This window comes from Martes martes (assembly GCF_963455335.1).
Source record: "Martes martes genome assembly, chromosome: 7".
Lineage (NCBI taxonomy): Eukaryota > Metazoa > Chordata > Mammalia > Carnivora > Mustelidae > Martes > Martes martes.
Window position 1 is genome coordinate 35,258,195 of NC_137894.1, and position 26,539 is coordinate 35,284,733.

The 26,539-nt window shown below is 45.3% G+C and overlaps 1 protein-coding gene across 1 annotated transcript in view; it reads left to right on the plus strand.

Annotated features, from left to right (window-relative positions):
- The window catches only part of LOC308346600 (thrombospondin type-1 domain-containing protein 4-like), a gene marked incomplete at both ends in the record, with an annotated part of 61,802 nt that overhangs the window by 19,435 nt on the left and 15,828 nt on the right, over positions 1-26,539 (plus strand). The window contains 3 exons of the mRNA XM_080809667.1: positions 13,376-13,551; positions 15,938-16,034; positions 20,694-20,969. Coding sequence (XP_080665793.1) covers positions 13,376-13,551; positions 15,938-16,034; positions 20,694-20,969 — 549 coding nt within the window. The remainder of the gene's footprint in view (positions 1-13,375; positions 13,552-15,937; positions 16,035-20,693; positions 20,970-26,539) is intronic.

Here is a 26,539-nt window from a genome sequence, read left to right on the forward strand (position 1 = left end):
CTGGAACGGTTTTATATGTAATTTATCTCAGTGTGTATTTGTTTAATCCTAGGTCGCTAAACTGATGAATGCATGCACTAGAGTACAGCCCCACACCAACGTGTATCTTTCTTTGTGCATCTCTCCAGTAAGAGAGTGGATGAAAAGATCAAGTTGGGAAAGTATCAAGTTCCATTAATAAAGATTTGGAGTGTGCCCAGAACAATAGATATTTTAATGAAGAAACATGGAAAAGTATAAACCACTTGAATGAAAATTATAAACACCAATTTCAATATTGTTTACAACTGAATTTGGAAAGAGGTATTTAACCTGTATCTATGAAATGTAAACATGGGAGATAAGTCTTCTAGGATGCTCATGGAGAAAGAAGCAATGTACTGGCGTTTCAAATTTAAACGTAGTTCAATAGTAGGTAATAACTTAAAACTTCTCTGTCAACAAAGAATGATTTGGGCTATTTCCTGAGTATAGACACCATCTCAAATTTTGTTTAAAAAAAGTGTAATGGGGCACACAGTGTTTTCTCTAAATTAATGAAATAATGTGGTACCAGAGAAGTGACCTTCATCTGTTTTATTCATAAAGTATTACTCAGAGCAATTCCATTAAATATTCTCTACTCATCTTTGTAACATTATATTTTTGGTAGAAATATTCCTAGAAACCTACACTTTAGTCTATTTGGCCCAATAATAGTGACTCTTAAAAAAAATTACAATTCTTAGCTTTACTTGAAATTATTATTGGCATGTAGCAGACCTTAGACTTTTACTTTTAAACACGAATCTGGTTGAACTCAAGATCAGTCCGTGAAGTGACTGCCTTCCACTCAGGTCATGATCTCGAGGTCCAGGGATCCAGCCCTGCATCAGGCTTCTTGCCCAGTGAGGAGTCTGCTTCTCCTTCTCCCTCTCCCTCTGTGTGCTTGCTTGCTTGCTCTCTCTCTCTCTCTCTCTCAAATACATACATAAATCTTTAAAAAAACAAAACAAAACAAACAAACAAAAAACCCCCTGCATTCCTTACCCCAATTTGGAAATGGAATTAAAGCAGAGAAGAAAAAAAAAATCAACTATATTTTTGGAGTCTGAACCAAGGGAATATTTCCAGGAAGAAGAGCAAAACTTCATCTCTGCTCCCCAACCCCACCCCAGGTCCGAGGGAAGTGTTGGAAAGTAAGAAAGATAAGGAAGCAGTTAGAGAGATACAGATGAAGAATGGCCGAACATCGATCATTCTTTGATGCTTGGTGATGGGTACATGAGATTTTGCTTTACTGCTTTGCTTATTTTTAATATATTTGACAGTTCCATTTTTTTAAACAAAGTGTGTTTTGGAGAGCAGACTGCGAATATAAAGGATGAATGTGTGCTAGAGGAAAACGTAAATGCTATTTTTAAATTCTCAAGATGGCTAGAGAACCGTCCACTTCCTTAGGGCTTCTTAGACTTTCCCTTTAAGGCGGTACTAGCCCAGGAAGGTTAACACTTTCTAGAGACGAAGGAGTTAGCCCAACATTGTTCTACTTCAAGTCCAAATGCCTTTGAAATTTTGTTTTCTCCTCCAAATGTGATTTTGCATTTTAGTTTGTATCCATTGGGTTTCATCTAAAGATAATGTTTTAAATTATTATCATCATGGGAAAATGTTTTCCACCTGTTTGATTAGTTGGATGGACAAGCTGCCACCATGAGATATGTCCAGAGACCTACGTAGAGGAGTATCACATGTAAGAATCATGGTCCCCAATCAAAGTAATGATGCAGGAATTTCTTTCTGTAAATTTGCTCTCCAAGAACTTTAAAACCGAGAGGAAATTATTACTCAGAGTTCTCATACTCAAAAAACATCCCAAGGTTTAGGTTGCTTTGTATCCATACAATAAAACCCTTATACTAAATTAACATCAAAGTACATCCTATGTTCTTTTTTAGATTAGCTGTGTTTGCCATTCACTGATTAGGGATGAATTAGTGGTGTCATCTTGGAGTCCCCAGCAACAATGCCATCAGATCCACTGTTGGGAATATCCCTCACATGCTTGAATCTTTTCACTGGATTCAAGTTATGCTTCAAGCTTCCTATTTTTGGTCACCATTTTTTTAATTGAAGTATAATTCATGTACAGTGTTATTTTCATCTCAGGTGTTAATAATAATGCCATTATTTCTATGCATGATTCAGTGCTCACCACAAGCGTAGTCACTGTCTGTCACTATACAAAGTTATTACAATATTATTGACTGTATTCCCTATGCTATATTTTTCATCACCCTGACATTTAAAAAAATTTTTTAAAAGATTTATTTATTTATTTTAGAGAGAGAAAGAGAGCGGGGGGAGGGGTAGAGGGAGAGAGAATTTCAAGCTGACTCCACAATGAGCATGGAGCCCCATCTGGAGCTCGATCCCAGGACCCTGAGATCATGACCTGAGCCGAAACCAAGAGGCACTTAATTGACATAGTCACCCAGGTGCCCCCTTATTTTTTATAATTAGAAGTTTATACCTCTTAATCCCCATTATCTACTTCACCCATCCCCCCACTCACCTCCCCTCTGGGAACCACCAGTTTGTTCTTTATATTTAAGAATCTGGGTTTTTTGATTGTTCATTTGTTTTATTTAATAGATTCTGCAAAGAAGTGAAATCATATGTTATTTGTCTTTCTCTGTCTGACTTATTTCACTTAGCATTAGACCCTCTAGGTCCATCCATGCAATTTCAGATGGCAAAATCTCTTTATTTTTTTAATGACTGAGTAATATCCCATCGTATGTTTATTACACCACATCTTCTCTATCCATTCATCTACTGGTGGACATTCAGGCTGCTTCCATATCCTGGCTATTACAGATAATGCTGTGATAAACATAGGGGTGCAGTATCTTTGGAATTAGTGTTTTTGTTTTCTTTGGGTAAACACCCAGTAGTGGAATTACTAGATCGTATGGTATTTTTATCTTTAATTCTGTAAAGACCCATTTCTAAATATGCTCACACTCACAGGTTCCGGATGGGCATGAATTTTGGGGAGACACTGTTCGGCAGAGCAATGTCTCTGTAGCTACATACACGTGAAGCATGCACAAAGGCCCAGTGGTGTTCATTCCACTCCTCCTGTGTTCATAGGGCACTTTCTGTTCTACGGAGTATGTGTGTGCGGTGTGTGTATGTCTTGATTGTGTTTCTTTGTCATGGTTGTTTGGGGGTTTTTTGCAGTCTGGTGACCAGGGCTGTAAATCCTTGAGGCCTGTTTTAGGGGTAGCGCCAGGCCAGCAAGTGGGCTAGCATTCTGCATACACCTGGCTGCCGTCACCTTCCTCCCTCAAACCAAGCAGGTTACCCTTCCTAGGGTATCACCTCTTACTACATAGGAAGGACGCTCTTTTTCAATGTGTTCTGATCACCCACACAGAATCCCGAATGTAGGTTCCTAACACAACTCCGTGCGGTCACCCCAGATGTTCCTTAGTGAGAATGTTTGGGGCAAAGCTGACCAGAACGTCCAGGAGGCAGGAGAAGCTGAATTCTCATCTCATCTCTGACATTTTTTTTCTGACATATTATTTTTAGACCGCTCCAATTGTCTCTGTTGATGCCGGGGGCAGAGGGGGATGCATGCTTGCAAACAAGTTGCCACCTTTGACCTACATTTGTGGGCCCTGATGAAATACTTCTCTTCTTACTATTGATAGGGTAGCTGTTTTTAAAAATGAACTTTCTTGGCTTTGCCAACAGATACTCATTGACTTTTTTCTAAATACCAGCTATTTGCTGACCCTGTGGACCATAAAAAAAAACCAGTCCCCACAGGACGAGGAGATCAGATAAGTGAACTGAGGCAAGCGTATGTCATGGAGTATTATGCAGCATTTAGAAAACTCCAACAGTCATTACAGAGACAAAGGTAGACCTTAAAAGCAAAAGGTTGTTGGAAACATGGTAAATTTACGTGAATTCTGCATACACATATATTTCACATCTGTGTAGGTGCTTGCTGGGGTGGGCAGGGTGATGGCAGTGGGAATCCAGCATGAAGGGAAAAAGTAAAATAAGCTGTGAGGCAAAGAGGGAACGGAGACAGGAGGCCACTGGGCGAGAGGAGTGGAGGGGACCCCTGTGGCAGCAAAGGGGATGATATGGCTGAGGAGAGATCAGCTAGCAGGGAGAAAGATAGGAATGGGCAGAAGATCATTGCCAAACCTTGAACCTGAGCAGTGGGAGAACAATGTTTTAAATGGAGGGGTTAGGGGCGCCTGGGTGGCTCAGTGGGTTAAGCCTCCACCTTTGGCTCGAGTCATGAACTCCGGGTCTTGGGATCAAGTCCCACATCGGGCTCTCTGCTTAGCAGGGAGCTGTTTCCCCCTCTCTCTGCCTGCCTCTCTGCCTACTTATGATCTCTCTCTCTCTCTCTCTCTCTCTCTCTGTCAAATAAATAAATAAATAAAATTAAAAAAAAAAAAACTTTAAATGGAGGGGTTAGGAAGCAGGCTCATTTAGGGGGAGAAAGATATTAAGTTTATCCCTAGATGAACTGAGCTATAGTGAGGCCCTTTGCTGCAGTTAGCTTCTGGAATTCTTTCCGAAGTAAAGTACTAAACATGGTCTTTCCCTGCTCCTGGGGAGTAGACAGTGGAGTCACGAGGAGAAGAGTGGCCCTGAGACTGCACCACCCCTGGGGCCTCCATGGTGGACCTGCTGCTCCCGAGGGTGGGAAGACGCATGGTAGCTACTCAGCAACTGTGGTGTGAATGAGCTTTGGGATTTCTTATTCAGCAGCCAGCATTACCTCCAAATAGATTTCCACTGTCACTATCCCAATCAACATCTTTTCACGGCTCCCCAGTGCCACAAGCCAACCCTGCAGTCAGCTCAAGGTCTCCCCTTCCCACCTCATGTCCCTGCACAACCCCACTCCACTCCAGCCCCCAGTACCCAGGATGCCCTGGCTTTAGCATCCCACGCTGCCCCCCACCCCTCAAAGGTCAGGCCTGTTCCTGCCCTGGCCTTTGTCCACACCGTTCTCTGTCCCCAGATGCCCTCCCCTGTGCTTTGCCTGGGGAACTCACCCTGCCAATCCCTGCTCAAATGTCACGTCCTCTCCAAAATCCTGTGTGTATCCAAGGAAATTCTGACAGCCTCTCTGTTCACATGTATTAGTATGTGTTGAGCTCCTGAAGCTGTGGGTTATCTTTGTAATCACCCCCCAACCCAGTGCCATGTCCTGCTTACCTTATTACTTAAACCATAGATGGTATCTATTTCATACAGCCTTATTTGGGGCTTAAAAACACACAAGGTTTCTTTATAGTTAGTAAGTAGTCAAAGGAAATTTGGAGTCAAAATTAATCAAATGTTAATATTGTAAAGAATGAGAATTAGCCATACTTAGCTATAATTTAGCAGTGAAATAAGAACAAAGACTTGGCATTTCCCTTTATTCAACCTGTGATTGTAGCATGCCAAAGAGAGAGCCAACCTCTTTTTCTTATACTCTGATTTTCAGTCCAACTGTGTTACATCATGTTTTAGAAAATCACATAGGCTCAATTCTTTCCAAACCCAAAATGCCAAAGCAAATCTGAACTGAAAAATTACTGTGTGATATGTACATATATTTATTTAACAGAAACCGTAATTTGGATACTTTGTCAAACTGGACCCAGATCTCCCTAAAGAGAAATGCTTGTGTTTTTGCATTGTTTTTTTTTTTTTTTTTAAACAGCACTTTTTATGCATCAATGCACGTATTTACCATTGTGGTCAGGAGGCATGGAGGACATTTTTGAGATTGGAATTCTTAAATGGGGTTATTCAGATATAAGCTGGACTTGAAGGAGTTTCCAAGAATCTCTTATCTCAGTTCCAAGGTTAAAATACGATAGATGAGAACAATACAGCTCAAAACTCATTTCTATTCAGCAAGTATTTATTAAGTCCCAGTCAATTGCCCAATAGTGGACAAAAATGCATATGTCACAGTATTTGCCTTTAATACACTCTTCTTCTAGCAAGGGGAGCACATCTATAAGTGCAGGGAAATGAACAGTAATAGAAAGCAACCATGACATACATGTTTGCATAGATGCTACTTTCTCTGTCCCTATCAAATCTGGACTCTAAGCATTCTTCATATTCAGATCCTACAACTGATTCTGAACCACGTTTAACCTTTGGCAATTTTGAGGGGTGATGGGGTCAGTGGCAGGATTTAGTGTGAGCTGTGCACATGGCCTGCTTTTAGCACGTTCATCCCTGGCAGTAGACATTCACAGCCTAACAAAGAATAGCGGGGCTTTGTCCCAGTTTGTTGTTTGATTATACACATAGATTTCCCTTCATCAAGTTACGTACCTCTAGCAGTTATCCCCTAAAAGTTAACTTGAAGCTTTTAAAAAACCAACATGGACCTCCAGACAGAGATGCCAGTCGAGCCTGTTGCTAGGGGCGTGTTTCTGCAGACAGAGCCAGGAAACACACGCATGTAGAGGCACCCATGTGTACACAGATGTAAAAATGTGCACACTCCCATACACACATCTAAATGCACGTATAAATATGCACATACACGTCCATGATTTCAAGATGGTGAATTCACACTATCTCAAAGTCAAATCCATCGCCACAGGGTACTATCTGGTCTTCCTTCATTTCATTTTTTATTTCTTCTCCACAGTGACATCCTTGGCTCCCAACAACAACTCTAGGGTACGACCACTTTAGAAAAGTGTTTGGCAGAGCCCACTGTAACTAAGCGTGTGTGTGGTGTGTGTGTATGTGAGTGTGTGTGTGTGTGTGTGTGTGTGCGCGCGCACGCTTAGTTACATATACATGCATATCCATAATCCAGTAATTCTTCTGGGTATGTGGCCAGTAGAAATGAGGACTTCTATCCAGCAAAAACATACACAAATGTTTAAAGCAGTTTTACTCAGAAGAGCCAAAAACTAGAAACAACCCAAAAGCCAATCGGTAATAGAGAAAACAAATAAATGGTGGCATATTCATATAATAGTAAGTTACTATGAAAAAAAAGAATTAGTGATAAATGCAACAATTTGGATGAATCTCATGGGCATAATGTTAGGTAAAAGATGTCCAGCACAAAAGAATATGTATGGTATTAATTTCATTTATTTGAAATACAAAAATGAGCAAATTGTGGTGCTAGATGGCACAGTAGTGATGAACCTTGGGTCTTGTAGGGACAGAGTAGTGACTTGGGGGGAGGCAAGAGGTTGCCTTCTGGAGGTCTAGAATGGTCTTTATCTTTATTCAGGTAGTAGTAAGACAGGTGTAATACAAATGTAAAAATCATCAGGCAGGGCACCTGGGTGGCTCAGCCAGTTAAGCAGCTGCCTTCAGTTCAGGTCATGTTCTCAGGGGCCTGGAATGGAGCCCAGCATTGTGCTCCCTGCTCAGCGGGGAATCTGCCCCTCTCCCCACCCATGCCGCCCCCACCCCCACTCCTGCTTGTGCTCTCACTCTCTCTTGAAATAAATAAAATATTTTTTAAAAATATTCCAAAATATCTGTAACAGCTGTAATATATGTGTTCATAATACATATACGATTTCTATTGGTAACACAGTCATGGTACTGCTAATATTATGATTGCTTGCCAAATTTATAATGGAAGGCTACAATAAGTTTGTAACTGACAGGCTCCTCCAGGGTGGTCATATGAAGTGAAGAGGTGTGCTCCGTTTTCAAGGTTATCCACATTAGCTGACATACTCTGAGACTCATTTGGGTTTTGCCCACATGTGAGCTCCCATGAAAGCTCACAGACAGGAGCGAAAATGGCAGGGCTGAGGCCCTCCAGCTGGCCTTGTGGTGGCGACCAGTGATGTCTGACCCCTTTGCCCTCAAGCTTGTTATGCTACTTCCCAGATAGCTTCTAAGAACGGCTGAAACTTGAAATTTTGTTAGCAGGAGGAACTCAATTTTCATTTTCCGAAGGAAAAAACAGGGACAACTGGGTAGTTCAGTTAGTTAAGGGTCTGCCTTCCTCTCAGGTCAGGATCCCAGGGATCCTGGGATCCAGCCCCACATCTGGCTCCCCGCTAAGTGGGAAGCCTGCTTCTCCCTCTCCCCCTGCCTGCAGCTCCTCCTGCTTGTTCTTTCTCTCTCTCTCTCTGACAAATAAATAAAATAAAATCTTTTTTTTTTTAAGGAAAAAAAACAGATGTCTAGATCATAGTAATCTGTTGGCTATAAAGAAACCAGCTTTTTCGTTGGATGTGGGAATCAGTGGTTGGGTTGGCAACGGTGGGCATTAAATTGTGGGATAGGGGCGCCTGGGTGGCTTAGTGGGTTAAACCTCTGCCTTCGGCTCAGGTCATGATCCCAGGGTCCTGGGATCGAGCCCTGCATCGGGCTCTCTGCTTAGCGGGAAGCCTGCTTCCCCCTCTCTCTCTGCCTGCCTCTCTGCCTACTTGTGATCTGTCTGTCAAATAAATAAAATCTTAAAAAAAAAAAAAAAGATTGTGGGATAAAGTGTCTGAGAAGCAGGGCGTGGATGAGTAAGCGATTCCTATATGAATCTTGGAAAAGAGCATTGTTGGTGCAGATAGTTAAGTCCAAATACGTATGCCCAGTGTTGACAGCTAGAACGAATAAAATCCATATGTCAGATGAAAGTGGAGATTTCCTCATATTGACATAGCTATGACAAGCTTCACCAAACTTTGACCTTCTGTGAACACACCCACTAGCAGGAGCCATGAGTCACCTGCACCTTTTTGTGGGGTAGTTCTGGACACTATTACATAGCCCTGAAACTGCTTACAGGCACGTAAATTGTAGGTGCGGCTGCTTTCAATATGCAAGCCCAGGTGGGGGCTAGTGCTGGACCTATTTCATAAGCTAACCTGTGGGCATATGGAACCAGGCCCGTGTCTGCTAAAAATCTCACACGCTTTGCTATTATATGGTGAAAGTTTCATCTAAACCCCAAGAGTGGGTGCTTGGGTAACAGTCGTAGATGGTAAAAAAAATTCGGGGTCTCTGTGTTTTATTTCCTGGGAAGCCTATGAAGTTCTCCCCTGTGCAGTATTTCAAATGGTTTTTAATGGATTTTTTTGGTTTACAGATAACAACCTCTTCAAGGTGGCCATTAAGAGCAATAAAAGCTTAGCCAGAACTTACCTCAGTTTTGAGCTTTGGATGCTCTGAATGGGATTTTAAGAAGAGCCAAAAAAGAAAGGGAAAATATGTATATCCCTCAGGAGTATTTCTGCTTGTACCATGTCTTTTATGTTAACTGAAAAAGATATGTTTTAAAGAAGGTAATCTCTGTGTATGGTAAAACAAATTTTAAATGGCAATAAAAAAGATATAAAATGCAAAATAAATGTTTCCCTTCTCATCTCCCATCCCAACCTAAACCCTAGTTCCTATTCCCAAATGTTAACAGTTTTATGACTTTCTCTGAAAAGTTTTGTGTGTGCATACATGTTTTATGTATATGCTCTGACTTAAAAGTATACACAAATGAGATCATACCAAATACACTGTTCTGCATTTTGGTTTCATTTAAAAATTTATCATGGAGTTCTTTCCATACCCCTATACACAGACCTATCTTGCCATTTTGGGGGCTGCATGGAACCACTGCATAAACATTCAGTATGACAAATTATGTAAGCAATTCTCTACTGAGGGGTATTTGGGTTGTTCGGGGTTTTCTCTATTAAAAAAATCTGCAGGGAATATCCTTGTTACAAACACTTTTGTATACTTAAAAAAGTATATCTCTCAAAGTAGTCTCCTACAGGTACAATTTTAGGTCAAGTGTACAGGCACTTAAAGTTTTAGCCATATAGGGGCGCCTGGGTGGCTCAGTGGGTTAAAGCCTCTGCCTTTGGCTCAGGTCATGATCTCAGGGTCCTGGGATCGAGCCCCGCATTGGGCTCTCTACTCAGCAGGGAGCCTGCTTCCCTTCCTCTCTCTCTCTCTCTCTCTCTCTGCCTGCCTCTCTGCCTACTTGTGATCTCTATCTGATAAATAAAATCTTAAAAAAAAAAAAAAAGAGTTTTAGCCATATAACCAAGTGGCCCTCCAGTATGGTTAACTGGGATTGCCTTCCCACTGACAGTTATGGATGCTTGCTTACTCACACACCTGCCAATTCTGGTGATATTAAATGTTCTCAAACATTTGTCAGTCTGGTGGGTAAAGAAGATCCCACTGCAGTTTTGATTTGCATTTCTTAAATTATAAGTAAAGCAGAGCATCTTTCCATTTGCTTACGGAGTATTTGTACTTGGTCTTCTTTGAATTGCCTGCTCATCATTCTTTGCCTATCTTTCTTTTGAGCTGGTGTCTTTTTTTGCTATGTACTTTTGTGTTCAGCAAATGTGGATTCCTACTATGCAGTAAGCTCTGCACCAGTCATTAGACCTGTAACAGTGAGGAAACACCCATCAGAGCTTCTGGGGCTCTGGGAGACAGACATTAGTCCAGTCAAGCTCTGAATGGATGTGTGTAAAGACTGAGTTAAGTCCCTTGGAGGAGAGGATTTTGCATGTCTTAGAGCACATGAAAGAAGCACAGACTGAACTGGGAGTTAGGGAAGACTTCCCTAAGGAGCTGTCATCTAAAGAACAAATACAGTTCAAGGTTCAGAGAAATACTTCTGGAAGAAAGAATGGATTGTGGAGGGAACATGATGTAGTAGATGAGTGAAAAGAAGGCCAGGGAGCAGAGTACAAAGAGCAGAAAATTGTGGGATGAGTTTCCACTATTTCACCACGGGCCCAATCCATTAAGGATTGGGGGTTTCTTCTCTTACAGAAATAGAAAGCTATTGAAGGGTGTTGAGCCAACAGATGAGGGTCAAACCTGCTTTTTCCAAAGAGATTACTCTGGCTGAAAAGAAGGGAAATAGGCAGATCAGTTAGAAGGTTTTGAGTCAGTCCAGATGAGATCTGGTGGTGGTCTCGCCCTGGATTATGGCAGTGGACTTGGTGAGAAGTTGATGGGCTCAAGAAATATGGAGGAGGTCAAATAAAATTTGATGATTGGATTGGATAAACAGAATAAGGAAAGGGGGGCCCAGGATAATTCCCCTATTTCTAATGATGTGGATGGTAGTACCACTTACTGACATAGGGGACACTGGAAGAGGTCAAGGGTGAGGTCAGTCTTAGGCATCTGCGTGAAGCTATCAAGTAAGCCATCAGATAAAGAAGTCAGGGACCAGAGGAGAAATCTGGGTTGGAAACAGAAATTTGGAAGCCACCAGAACACAATAATTAAAGCCATGGCATAGATGAATTTGCCCAAGAAAGTACAGCACCCAAATCGGATCTACTCTTCATCCTCAAGGAATGCTAATACTCAGTAGCTGAGTAGAGAAAGATGACAGAAAAGAAAGAACAGATGAGCAGCCCTAGAGCAGGAGGAGAGCAAGAATGTTTCCATTAGGATGGAGTGGTTAGCTGTGCCAGATGCTACTGAGACATCTAGCAAGGGAAGGCCTGGAAGATGCCCATTGGGTTCAGCAACATGGAGGGCTTGCTGGCATTAATTTGAATTGTTTCAGAGGGGTGATGGGGACAGGAGTCAGGTTGGAGCTGGCTGAGAAATGAAGGGGAAGTGAGGAATTGAAGAGACCATATGGCCCACTCTCAGGTGTGGTTTTGAGAGAAAACAGCCCTAATCCTACTCTTCCTCAGTCTCTACTCTTGACTTTCTTTGCCACTCGGTAAGCTGAATTGATTTGATAATTTGGTATTCAGCGCTCCACAGCTGTGGTCTCCCCGTGGCTATGGGAACCGACCAGCCAGGGATGGAGTCTGCGGGGGGTCTCCGCCTCTAAAAAGGAAGCTCTTCCACCCCTTGGAGCAGCTCTGACTCTGCAGACCCCCAGAGACCCACCGTAGAAACGCTGCTGAAAATGGGTTTAAGAAACAAAGAGTCCTTATATTTTAGAGACACCTCCTGAAAAATGTAAGGATAAATGGGGTCTGGGATTTGCAGAGTGAAACAGGGTAAGCCATGAGTTGATAATAATTGAAGCTGGGTGATATATACACAGAGGTTTATGAACTGTTCTCACTGCTTTGTTTATACCTAAATTTTTCCCTACTACATGGTACAAAATTAAATTTAGTAGCTCTGTGCAAGTGAAGTTGCAGAGAGCCAGTGACCATCACAGGCCTACTATGTAATGACACTTAACACCCGATGCCTTCTAAACCCAATCCACCATTGGCTTGGGGATTTCACGGTGCCAAATGTTCTCATAGGCTGTCCTCTCTTCTCTCATTAACTGAACACTTTGTTCATTGCCCCCTTCTCCTTTCTTACCTCCCTCCTACGTATGGACATAGTTCTGTCACTTCTCATCTTCACGAATTTGAACAAGTTCCCTCTCATCCCTGAACCACGCTCTGAGAGACGGGGACAGACACCTGCTTAGCAGTGTCGTGAGGGTCAATTTTGACTGTGTACGTGGGAGCCTCTAGCAGGGTTCATAGCCTCAAAAGCCCACAGGAGTCTGGAAGGTCATACAAATGAATGAAGGTGAACAGGTAGGAGAAAATCATGGGACCCGCTTGACCTATCTTTAGCGTTTTCACTTTTAGTAGACCTACAAGTAGAAAGAATTCTAAGATTTCTGTCCTGTGAGAGAAATCACAATGCAAGCATGATTGTAGATGGGATAAATAATCCACAGTCATAAATGAATGGGCAGTAAACTGAGACTTAGCCTCAGTGTTGGGGAGTCGTAGGGAGCGGTGGGGTTGGGACAAACCAGAGCACACACACCCCATCTAACGGGGCGTCCTCCTCAGCTCCAGCTGGTTGCTGCTGTGAGGGAATGTCCAGCCAAAGCTAACATGTCTTCTTGTTTTACAAGACAAGCTAGAAGCTAGGGAACCCAAGTTGAGTTTGGGTTTAATTATTTCAAAACAAAACAAAACAAAACACAATGAAGGCCAAACTAAGCTTATCTGTGGGCCAAAATCAGCTCCCGGGCTGCCCACGTGCCACCTCTCACCCAGATAGTGGGATATAACACGATTCCCCTTCGTCTCCTTTTTTCCTCTTCTTCGAACTCTCCCCTTCCCCTCTCCATTTCCACATCCTTCTCTCCTAACCACCCCCACTCCACCTTTCTCTACTAAGTCCAAGTGGTGGAAGGACTTGAACGGGTTGAAGAAGTGATTATGCCTTAGATTCCTCAGGGCCGAGCTCGTGGGCTGGCATAGTGAGTCTTCTTCATAGCGGATCTTCATAGTGGATCCTCAGGAAACACTCTGCTGAATGAATGAGCCAGCAACTAGGGGGCAGGGGACCCGTTCGCTCTCTTGTGCACACCCTGGGCTTACGTGAGGAACTGTCTCGTTGTTCTTGCCAGCTTTGCGAAGTCGTTCCGGCCGCTCCATCATCAACGGGAACTGGGCGATTGACCGGCCGGGAAGGTACGAGGGTGGAGGGACCATGTTCACCTACAAGCGTCCGAACGAGATTTCGAGCACCGCTGGAGAATCCTTTCTGGCTGAAGGCCCCACGAATGAGATCTTGGATGTCTATGTGAGTTTGCGTGTTTCCGGACAATTGGGATTCTGCATCTTGTTTCTTCCCAGGACCACACGTAGCACAAACAAGCAACAAATTGGTGCCCATGGTCAATAAAACCATTCAGACTGAGCCTTTTGAGGTGCCTGGGTGCTTGGTGTTCATCTTTGCCATTCTGAATGTCCCTAGTTCTTAGAAACCTAACCTCTACCAGATGCTTATTACCCTCCGAGTTTATGGACCTCCTAAAACCGTTTTTACTTGTTATACCAAATCAGAGGCAAAACATATCCTTTATTTCATGAGCATTGGCTCCCCTCCAGGCACTTTTCTCCTAATGCTAATTTGGCATGTTTTCTTTTTATGGCAAAAGAAAGCAAATGCCTAAAGCAAGACAAGACCGCTCAAGTTCCCAGCCCTCTTCAAATTCTATTAAAGCGAATGAAGAAACGAGAGCTCCAGAGTACTCCACATGATACAATAAAACTCGGAGTAACAATACGGAGGTTTACTACAGGTTCCTTGCCTGGCAGAAGACACAATTTGGGATTTATTTTACTGGAAACTAAATTATGAAGTCGCCCTGGATTTAAAATGGTCCTTATTTTTAAAAGAAAGCACTAAAATCCAGTCTTCTTCAAAAGATAAGGAAATTTTAAAAAGTGACAAGAAATAAAAAGCTCGAAATCGGGTTTTGATAAAGACGAGCTCACCCACAGATCTGCATTCTCTTACTATCTCCAAAGCCATGCGAATCTACATGCTACTTTGCTGTGTTAGAATTTTATAAATATTAGTTCTCCCAACTATATGGTTACACGTTCATTCCTGTTGGGCCTGGAGGCTCATAGACTAGAAACTATAAAAGAAGCCTTGTTATAGTTAATTTTGAATATTTTTTTAAAGACTGTCCAGTTGGTTGTTGGACTCTGGGTAAGTTTCAAATGGCATCAGGGGTAAAAACCCCGGTTGTTAAGGGACCACTGTGGGTGGTCTAGGATGCGGTGGCCAAGAATAACTTCATAAATGGGACAAGGTTTGCACTGGCAGAAGAGAGAGGCATGAGAGAGGCAAGGAGAGCTTCCGGCCTCAGACAGAATATGTGAAAAGAGAAATGAGGGAATTAGGGGTCAACAGGGAACCAGAGACCATGCCCCTTCATCCCTTGGGGTTCTGTTTACCACCATGGGTCCTATGTGTCAGGAGCTCAGTGGTTCTCATGTCTGCCTTCCCTCGGTGGTTTGTAGAATGGAGGCCCCATTTCCCATGGAGAGAGCGGGTAAGGGATGATGGTGGACAGAATCACACTCTCATGAACCAACAAGACCCTCCATGCAGGGCTGACTGGGAGATGCCTGTGGCTTTAAAGGACCAAAGAGACCGCTCTGACCCTAAGCTTCTCGTCCAATGAGGAAATCAAAAACTGTGAAACCAAGGGGCTTGCTCTAGGTGACACAACTGGTCAGAGGAGTGCCCCTTTAGAAAGCAGTAGAGACAGAAATATCAGAATGGGACAGTGTCTCCTTGCCTGGCTCATAGGCACATAGCAGATCCCCGTTCTGCTGCTCCGTTTCGCCCAGCACCCTGCTTCTCACCAGGAAGGCCCTGGGCACAAAGGACTGTGTGCTCTGAAGCCAGTAGAGAGGGATTTATTCTGCCAAGCTGTGCTGATTTATGCTGTGTTTTCTGTCCCAGACGGTGTTTAATTCCTGACTTCCGTGGTCTTCAGCAGCTTCCTGCTTGATATCCTGCCTTTGACATTGGTGCCTGAGAGGATAGGAACCAGGGAGACTTACTTCCCTGACACCCGTTGTCCTGAACCCATCTCTTTGTGGTTCTGGAGCTTTCCACGGATGAGAGGGGACGAGACCCAGAAAATGCACGTGGGAGAGGGTGGGGCAGGCCTTTCCTGAGCCAACCTCAGGGCTAGGTCGGGTTCTTTGAAGGAACATGAAGGCTCCCAGGCTGGCTCTGCCCGAGTGGGCTGGCTCTTCTTGGCGTGACTGTATCTCGCCACCTAGTGTTCAAATGCGTCCCCCTGGAGCAGACACGTGGCTTGGCCATTTTGAGAGCACCGAGCACAATCCAAACCATGATGTTAAGATGGTTGAGAGCCCACAGAAAGGCTCTGCTACCATTGCTCCCATCTTTGTATTTGGGATGTATAACATCTTGACTTTCAGCCCAGTTTTCTTCTAAGTCCTTCATTCTTCAAAAGCAAATAACAAAAAACCATCCAGAAAGAGCTTTCCTTTAACCTGTCACGGGTTCACTAATATGGTTAGATCCGAATCAACCCACTCATGTGTAGATAGTGCCAAGCATACTGGGGAACCCTGGGCCAGCAGGAGAGGGATGTGAGTGTGTGCCTGTGCAGTGACATTGACCTCTGTGTTGTCAGATGATCCACCAGCAGCCCAATCCCGGAGTCCACTATGAGTACGTCATCATGGGGACCAACGCCATCAGCCCACAGGTGCCTCCTCACAGGAGACCAGGTAAAATCTCTTGTTCTACAGCCAAGCACCCCCTTCCCCAGTCATTTCTTTTAAAAGCCCCCTGTCTCTTCTCGTGCATCTCCCTTGTGTCTCTCAGTCAACACAGAGAAAACCCATGGACGCGCCCTTGACATCAGAGGATGCTTCACCATTTATCCGAGCCTTTGCTGATAAGAGGGTCCCATTCACTTGATTAAAACACGAGGTGAACATCCTGAGTCTGTCTTTCCAGTTCATTATCTAGAGATACCCGATATTAGTTCCTTCTAGCTGCCGCACAACAAATTACGTCAAACGTGGTGGCTTAAAACAACACAAATTTCCTATCCTACAGTTCGGGAGGTCAGAAGCCCAAAATGGGTGCTGCTGGGCTGGAATTAAGGTGTCGGCAGGCCATGCTCCCTCTGGAGGTTCTAGAAGGCTCTGTTGCCCTGCCCTTTTCACTTCGAGAGGCCTCCTGCACTCCTTGCTTCTTGGCTTCTTCCTGCGTGGCACCTTCGGATATTGGGCTCTGACCCCCCTTCTTCCATCATCACATCTCTGGGCCCCCCCTGACAATCCGGGACCATTCTCCATCCCCAGATCTTTTAACTTCATCACATCTGCAAAGCCCCTTTTGCCATATAAGGTATCATCCTCCCGGATTAGGATGCAGGCACCCTCAGAGGGCCATTATTCTGTCCACCTTGGGCCTTTTCTCTTGGTCCCGTTTTGCTTCTACTGTCACTACTTTGACTCATAAGAAAAGAATAACAAGTTCACACCTAGTTATCTACCTCTTTCCTGTAGTCTCTGTGATAGACAAGCAGGCAGCCCTCTGGCTCTGTGGGTGTTTCTTTACCAGATGATAATGGAACCCACCAGCCAAATGGAGACTATTTTTTTCCATCTTTTGAACAGGAAGGCCTACATAAATAGCAGCGCTAATATCACTCACATGCTCTGAGTCCTTGCTGTGTGCCAGACACCGCTGAGCCCCTCACATAGCTGAGCTCACCAAATTATCACAACAGCACTCAGAGGAAAGGGGCTGTTATTAGCCTCATCTTAAAAATTAACAGAGGCACCTGGGTGGCTCAGTGGGTTAAGCCTAGGCCTTCGGCTCAGGTCATGATCTCAGGGTCCTGGGATCGAGCCCTGCTTCAGGCTCTCTACTCAGCGTGGAGCCTGCTTCCCCCCCCCCCCCACCCTCTCTGCCTGCCTCTCTGCCTACTTGTGATCTCTCTGTCTGTCAAATAAGTTAAAAAAAAATTAACAAGTGGAAACTCAGAGACATGGACTTTCTGTCTAGGTCCCACAGTGACTTCAGTCCCCTGTCTGTTTTACCACCTAGGGTTAGCTGCTCAGACACCTGTCCCAGCAAGTGAGGGCACAGATGTGAGGCCTGGCCTGCCAGATGGATAACTGGGTTATCTGACTGTCACAGGTCAGGGGGGAGCCACCCGGCTCCTTGGAGACAGCAGGGTGTGAGCTGGGCACATGGGCGGTGCGTGTTGTCCAAACTGAACATCAGCACACTCAGCCCAACACGGTGGTCAAGCCATTTGCAGGAATGATACATAGTCTGAGAAACAAGGTTCAGATGGCAGAATATGGACGTTCCTGAGATCTGATGCTGATGGATAAGGACAGTTGGACAGACTATTCGAAATCCTACAGTGTGATGATGGTTGATAACAAGCCTGATGGGTCTCAGCTAATGGGTAGCATGGGATTAGCTACCTGGGACAGGGCGGGCCCAGAAGGAGTCAGTTGTAAAAAGTTGGTGAGGAGGGGCATTGTCCACCCTCCATGAACTTGAATCCAACTTTGCCTCTTTTTTGCTGTGCACCCTCAGGCAAGTCAGAAACTTCTCTGAGCAAGTTCCCAGTCTACATAATAGTGAAGGGGAAAAAACCCTACACGCCAAGATATTTTCTTTGAATATTGGGTGTCCATCCAGTGTAGTGCCCAGTACATGCAAGGTGTGCAAAAGATTTTAAAATCTTTTTGTCTGGTAATATTTTAGTCTTGCTTATGTCAGTATGCGTAGTCTTGATTCCATTGATTTCAATTGTATTTAATATTTAAAGCCATGAAGTGTAAGTGGTGGAGGGTGGGGAAAGCCCTGAGTTTTAACTGGATTCTACAGTAACTCTGGAATTTGCCTCCTTGTTTTGTATCAAACTAGTATATGCTTGAATAATATTCAACCAAAATAGAAATATAGGTAGGAAGACGCAGGTGCCCCATAATTGCCCAAACTTGGATGAAACCAAGATGAATGGATAGAAAAACTGAGGTCCGCCCAGCCAGTGCAATATTATTCAGCACAAAAAGAAATGAGCTACCTAGCCATGGAAAGACATGGAGGAAACTTAAATGTGCATCTGAAGGGTCTCCATACTGTATGATTCCAGCTATATGATATTGTGGAAAAGGCACAACTTTGGATCAGTGATTGCCCGGGGCTACAGGGGAGGGAGGGGTGAACAGGCAGACAGAGAGGATTTCTAGGGCAGTGAAACTATTCTCGATGATACTGCACTGATGGGTACATGGCATTCTACATTGTCGAGACCCACAGAATGTATGCCACCAAAATGAACCCTAATGGGAACTATGGGCTTTGGGTGATAATGATGTGCAATGCAGGTTCATGGGTGGTAAGAGATGTTCCGCGCTGGTGTGGGACGTTGATGGAGGGAGGGGTAGTGCCCTAGGTGGGGCCAGGGAAGGAATGGAAACTCTGTCCTTGCCACTTAATTGAGCTGTGAACCTAAAACTGCTCTAAAAAAAGGAATAAAGTCTACTTAAAACAACAACAACAAAAAACCCCCAATATGTCCCAACCTCATCCCCCAACTCTATTCCAAGAGGGAATATCTCCTCATGATTTGGAGGGTTTCCACCTAGCCCTTTCCTGTGCGTGTAGAAACGTGCATATAACCAGTTTGAACCTTTGCCTGCAGTCTACGTGTACAGGGGACATGGCATGCCAGCCTTTTCCAGAAGTCTAATGTAGATCTTGCCTCCACTTCAGACTTCCTTGACACTGGTAGAAAACTCAATCTCAGCCAATACAGGGCGTCACCACACACACCCCCGGTAGGAGTAAAGATCCCTACTTGGCACAGATAAGGTCTGTGGAGCTCAGGAAACTCTGGCCTTCCGACTCCAGCCTCTCCTTGCCTCGAGAACATCTCTCTCTTTCTTTCAAAAAAAAAAAAAAAAAATGCTCTCTACTTTTCCCTCCTTTTTCCTCCGCCTTCCCATTGGCTGGCCCCAGGATCTGGGCCTTGTTATCCTTACTGAGACCTCAGGCTTTCACAGTGAGAAGGAAGAGCTGTTGACTTCCCACAGCTTTTACTTCCCTGCAAAAATCTGCATCCAGAAAACCTAAGGGCTTGGCCCTTTGGCCTGGGAGAGGAGAGACAGACACGAAGGGCAGAACACAAATTTAATCTCTCCTGAGGGCTCCTGCCACCCCTGTGTAGACATATATACAAAATGAATTCTGCTATGCTTTTTTCTTTCATCAAACAATGTATCAGTCGTATCTCCAGGTCACAACATATAATTTTGCTTCATTCTTTCAAAGAAAAAAAAATAACATAACATGCCTTATTTTAACCAGTACCCCCGGTGGACATTTAAGTTCACTCTACTGTTTGGCTAATTCAAAACACGCTTTAGTAGCCATGCTTGTACACACAGCTTTGAGTAAAAGAATGGGAATATTTGTAAGGTAAATGTCCTAGAAACTGAATCACTAGGTCAAGGGGTATGTACATTTAAAACTTGGGCAGAGGGTGGGGCGCCTGGGTGGCTCAGTCAGTTAAGCATCTGCCTTCAGCTCACGTCATGATCCTGGAGTCCTGGGATCAAGCCCTGCCTCAGGCTCCCCACTCAGTGGGGAGTCTGCTTCTCCTTCTGACCCTCTCCCCTCTCGGGCTCTCTCTCTCTCTCATTGTCTCTCTCAAATAAATAAATAGAACTTGGGTAGAGAGTTACGGGAGGTGGATGGGGGGGATTGGCTAACTGGGTGACGGGCATTAAGGAGGGCACGTGATGTAATGAACACTGAGTGTTCTATGCACCTGTTGAATCACTGACCTTTACCTCTAAGACTAATAATACACTATGTGTTAATTAATTGAATTTACATTAAAAAATTAAATAAGTAGATACATAAATAAAACTTAGGTAGATATGGCCAAATTGCCCTCCAAAACTTTGTGTCTATCTGCTGGCTCCCCATCCTTGGTTTTCCTCTACCTTCAATGAGGGGTTTAGGGATTTAAGGGTCTCCAGATTTTCTCTCCTTTATCATGAGGCTAATAAAGTGGTGACAATTTTTTGTTTTCACATGGAGTTCTTTCATTATGAGTGAAGTTGAGCGTTTTTGTATGGCTTTGGGCAATTTGCGTTTCTTTTTATGTGCCTGGCCTCTTCCTGGCCCTTGCCTGCTTTTCCTACTGAGACATTTGTCTGTTTCTTATTCATTTTTAACCATGTTTTGAATTTGGGGGAAATTGGTATCTGCATGTTTAAAATACGTATGTTCTGAATTGGAAATGACCTCATGCTACGTGATTTCTAATGTTGAAGGGCTGTCCTCCGGGGGACTCCAGGTCCAGACCAGTCTTACTTCCATGTGCGTGCACCTGTCTCTCCTAGGGGAGCCCTTCAACGGCCAGCTGGGAACAGATGGGAGGAGCCAGGAGGAGGGAGAAGAGAAAGAGGGGGCCGAGGAGAAGGAAGATGTGCATGGCGGGGCCCCCGAAGTATTCACCTCGGAATCGGCACAGACCTTCCCAGTCAGGCATCCAGATGGATTTTCCTCCCACCGACCCGACAATCTGGTGCCAGCGGCCCCGCAGCCCCCGAGGCGAAGCCGGGACCACAACTGGAAACAGCTCGGGACCACAGAATGCTCCACGAGTTGTGGGAAAGGTGAGCTCCAGTGTGGGCGAGGAGGGTCTCTGCAGACCCCCGGGTGAGGAATGGGAGGCTGGGCTTGAGGGACCTGGCACACCCTCCCCTCCTTGAGCCCGACTGTGAGGTAGTTCATTGGTTTGACATTGTGTGGAGGGTCCCTGAGACCACCCTCAAGCTTGATGATCCACAAAGACACATGAGACTCAGAAGAGCTGCTCTCCTTGTGGCCACCGCTGATTACACTGAAAGGATACAGGTGGGTATCATCGTGAGAAGGCACGGGGGGCCAAGTCCAGGAGAAACCAGGGGCCAGCTTCGGGGTGTCCCATCCCACAAAAGTTGCACCCAGATGCACTGAATTCTCCCGGCAGTGATGAGTGACAGCCGGAGCCCAGTAGTGCCGATGAGATAATTGAGGTTTGGTGTCCAAGGGGCTTACTGTGGCTCAACCATGTAGGCATGGAGCCCCCACGTGACTGACATTAGCTCCTCGGCCTTGAGCGCCCAGAAGTCAAACTAAGAGACAGAACATGGCCCAAGACCTCAGGCCCACAAAAACAGGCATTCAGCCCAGTCTCATTGCTGGCGTCAACTACCTCGTCAGACTGACACAGTGTGGTCCAGGGATGGAAAAACACTCCTATCGGCAGAATAGTCCGCGGGCTCAAAGGTTGTCTCCAGCCCTGCTCCAGGCCAGTCCTGAAGACAGGCCTGCCTTTGGAGTATGGAGGGTTTGCACACCCCCGGCCTGCTGAGTTAACCCTCTCCTGCACGGCACACTCACGAATCACCACAGAATGTGTTCACTGAGTTTCAGATCGAGAAGTTGAGGTATACCCACAGAGATACCAGGTGAAACTCATTCTCCAAATCTAAGATTCCAGAAAAAAGCACACCCGTGGGGCTTGAGGTATCTCTGGGCTCTTACGCCCACCAACACTCACAGCTCCCACTGTTCTCTCTGTAAAACCTTCACCCTTGGCCATCCCACTGTCCTAACCCCATCAGCTACAACCCTGGGGAGGCAGCCTGCGGCCCAGCCATACCAGCTCCACGGACTCCTAGCAGGAAGGGAGACCACCCACCGGACACACGAGAGGGAGCAAAGGGTGTCTCTCCAAACAAAAGAAAAGAGTTACAGGATTTGGGAGAAGGGCGGACGGAGTTGAGGTGGTATTTAAAGAAAGCCGGGCTTTGACAGGCTCAAAGCAAAGCAAGGCTGTGGGCACAGGGGTCAGTACCAATATGAGTCTGAACTGTGGGGTGCATCCGGGGCCCTATTTCCTTGGAAACTCCAAAGTTAAGGTAGGCGTGGAATGTGGTGTCCAGAAGGCCCCTATTGAACGTCTGGCACCCGGCTTGGAAATCGAGGCTGTTTCTGAGTTTCAAGGTGCCGTAGCCCCTCAGGGCAAGGATCTGTCTGTGACCACCGGGGACTATGATGCATGGTAATCGCCTCCTATTTGTAAGGAAGTCCTATTTGTGACCCTAAAACCCCTGTCCTTCGAGGGGAGGTGGCCACGGAAATGGGAAGGCCATATCCCAAGAAGGTCCTGCTGCCAAGAAACTGTGATACACTGAGAATATTGGTTTGGGGATTTTTTTTTTCTTTCTTTCAAGAGACATGTACCCAAGGGTACAAGATTTGGGAGCTCTAACATAATTTGCACCTGGGAACTTTTCACAACCGCCTCTAAAGCCTTTATCTTTTTCCCAAGAGCGTTGGCTTAGTGGCTTTTGAGAAGAGAATTGAGGTGTTTGGTTCTTCGTCGGGGCTGGGGTGTCTCCTGCCTGGACCCCCAGCCGGTTCCGTGATGACAGAGAAGTGGAGCGCTGATTTCTGGAGCTGACACCGTGCAGATATTCGTGGGCTTTTGCTTAATCCGTGTGCAAAGAATGTGGCCTGGAGATTCATGGGCCTAACCCCTTTTTTAAGCTTCAGCAGGGAAAATGAAATGCCCATAGAATGTGTCCGAACAGAGGCAGGAAGCTAACCCTAAATTACACAAGAAGGCCCAAATCTTTTCGGTCAGGATCCATCCCTGGAACTGCAGAGGGGAGTAGGGTGAAACCCAGCTGACACAGGGCCCCGGGGTCCAAATGTGGGATTACTGAAGTTTCCCACCATGGAGTTAGCGGTGCGACGCCCACCGGAGGCACCAGACAGCTTTGTGCTAGGTACACATAAGGGAAAGTCATAAAAAGAAGAAAAATTGCCATCCTGTGGTTTTGTATCAAGGAAGGCAGATGTGTCGAAGATGCTCTTCCTGGCCCAGCCTTTCCAGTTGGGTGAGGTGTCGCCGCGTCCGGGCACTGTCGGGTAGCACCTCGTGGACTTCAATAGAAAAAGGACGAAGACATGTGCCGTTGCCCTCTCACCCTTCATGCTGCACACACGGCCCTGCGTTCACCAAATAGACACCACATAGCCCGGTGGTCATTCAACGGGTCATTCAAGGCATGATGGAGGGACCCCATTTCCAAAGATTCTGGTTATCTTTCCCCCAGCCAACCCCAACCTGTGGGATCCACACTGAGCCAAACACCAGCCTCCCTTACTCTATTCCTTGGTACAGAGCCAGCAAACTGCTTACACCCCCCGATGTAGCTCAGGTGCATCTCCTCCGTGAAGCCCTTCCTGATTCTGCAAGGCACAGGGGGGCACTTGCCCCATGGGACGGCACAGCAACTTGGGCCACATTCTTGCCCCAGCTCCGCGTGGCCTAGCTGTCTCCTCTCGTGGACACCTCGCATCGGCTGCCCCTGGGATCGTAGCCAGCCCACAAGGAGATGCTCCTCAAGTGTTTCTTGAACTGATGAATATATTGTCAAATGAGGGGTATCCAGCTATTAGAAAAGGTGTAAGAGTGGTTTTTACATCATTGCATCCTGGATAAGCAAGGCGGTTACTGCCTTACTATGTTTTATCCGTAGCTTGAAGAATGTGGATTTATGTACTCACAGCTGAAGAGTCTTTTTCTGGACATTTCCATATGATTTGGTTTAATGTTCTTAATATAGTCTTTCTCCTTTGCCCTGTGGACACACACACACACACACACACACACACACAGTGTCTTCCCCCAGCCCTCCCTTCTCTCGTACCCCTAGCCCCTTGCTCTTCCGCTGGACAAATGGCAGCAGCCCACGGATGCCCCTCCTTCGCTCCCTGTAGGGTTTGCTCCCAGCAGCGATGGCTGGATTGCAGGGCAGATGGGGCAGTATGGACGCGCCCTTGTTCAGATCAACAGTAGTGACAAATGTACCAGGACCACGCCCTTCCGAGCCCCCTGGTTCCATCTTGCTCTTGTATGCACAACCCACACCCACGCCCCTTGTGACCTCACCATTCGTCCCCACACAGATCTTCTCCCGACCTTCCTGGTGGAGCCCCCCAGACTACATGTCTCCATGCCTCTCAAGGAAAACCCCCCTTTCAGTATCACTGTCGCAGAAAGGGTTCCTGCCACCGGCAGTCCAGAGTGGCTCATACTCCATCCAGCCGTTGCCCAGACCTCTGTCTGGTCAAACACTTACCTTGGCTCAGTTGACTTCTGGAGTTCCAAGACTCCGATGATTTCATTTTATTCTTGCTCCATACTTCGTCCCTCTCTCCACAGTGCCACACCAACCTCTCTGAGGTGTCCTCCAGACTCACTGACTTGCCTCCTTTAATATCTGCAGATTACCTGCGGTCCCATTCCCTCCTCCAGGATAACATACCTCTGTTCTCATCAACACTCACAACATAAAACCCAACTAAAATGATCCCAGATTTTTCCTGCCGCTCGAAGCCCGGCCAGCACCTGACCTCACCAACCCCAATCTCACTTGCCAGCAATGAGAGGTGGAATAGAATGGCGTGCTGTACAATGAAGAGATGGCCAGGTACCATTTGAGTGACAGTCTCCCTCTCTGCAGAAATCAAAATTGACCCAAAGAAAGAAACCACCATGGTCACTGGAGTCAAGAATTATAGTTCTGGTGTTCTCACACCAACAGAGAGCGAGCCACTGAATTTACGTCCTTGGCTGAACACTGGACCTGGACCGTGGTGGACAAGTGTAGTGTAAAGGCAGTTAAGGATGAGGAAGGTCCGTGGCCATGTGCAAACAGCCCTGAGCAGGACCCATCTCTCCAAGGCACAGAGCATTCCTATGGCATCCTGTATCCTTTTGGCTAAAGATTCTAAATTGCCCCCTCATTCGAGTGCCATAGGGTCGGAGTAGTAACTTTTGCTTTCCAGTCTGCAAACTTGACAGCTAAAAAATTAAACCCACAGGGTGTGAAGGGATAAATAATAATATTTTTACTTAATCCCTTAATAACTGGGTCCCAAATGGGTAACTCACAAGGTGTGAATGGAATCTTATTCATCTTTGTAAGTGCTTAATGTTTGTGGAATTTAATTTTAAAAATCTCTTCATGGAAGCAGATATGTCACTGGACAAAATTTAATTCCATAGAAGTTTCTGTCTCTTATTAATTTTACACTTTTTTTTTTACCCAGCCAATAGTTATACTTCATTAGAACATTATTTTTTAAATGATGGTCTCAAAGTTGTAGCTACATTATGAATTTTTACTGTCAGAGTCATTTTGAAACAAATGATCAGTTTAGATTCAGAACTGTTTTCCAATTTGTACGGTTTCTTACGGGAACCGCCCTCTGGCTCAGGGGTCACACAAGCTCAGCTTCCACAAGCAATGACACGCTTTTCATGGACGATGAAATATGGAGATGTTTATGTGAAAAGTTATCCCTCCCGTTACAATTAAACTATCTTAACTTGGAAGTTCAGAAACCCCAAACGCCAGGCCAATTAGCAACAGAGCTAAGACAGAACTGTAGAGTAAGTGATCGTGTTCTGCCCAGAAAGAATTGGGTAGTGGCCTAGACTGGGGGCCGGCGGGGTGGGAGGTGGACAGACAATTATTTGTGGAAAAACATATTTTTCAGGCAGTTCTATGGCCTGTTCCCTGGGTTACCTTTCTCACTTTGTACACATCCGTTAGCAATACCCCATGATACCACCAGAGGGCAGCAGAGAGAGAGAGCGAGGCAGGCAGAATTGTCCGCTTTTTGGGGGGAGGGGGGTCAAGCTAGAGATTCCATTTAATGGATTCTGACTTTTTCTCCAAAATACATTGATCACTGGGTGGAACACTACATCAAAAACTAATGATGTACTGTATGGTGGCTAACATAACATAATAAAAAAATACATTTATTCATATTAAGCCAGTGAAACTCAGTTATGTATTTAAAACAAAACAAAACAAAACAACAACCCCGAGGCAGTTAGTATATTTTACAAAGTAATATAAACAAATATTAGACCTCTGATAAATATCCATTCTGTATTTTTATTGAGTGGCTGTTACTCTGCTAGGTACTGGGATTATAGCCATGAACAAGAATTAGTTCTGCCCCTGAGAAGCTTTCTGTCTCATGGGAAGCAGACATCTACTTAAATAACTGAAAATACCATTGGATCAGTACTTTATTAGGGGAATGGGTAAAATGCTTTATAGTGTAGGGCGAAGCCAGCTGCTCTCCTAACCGGGCCTGCATCTCCTTACTT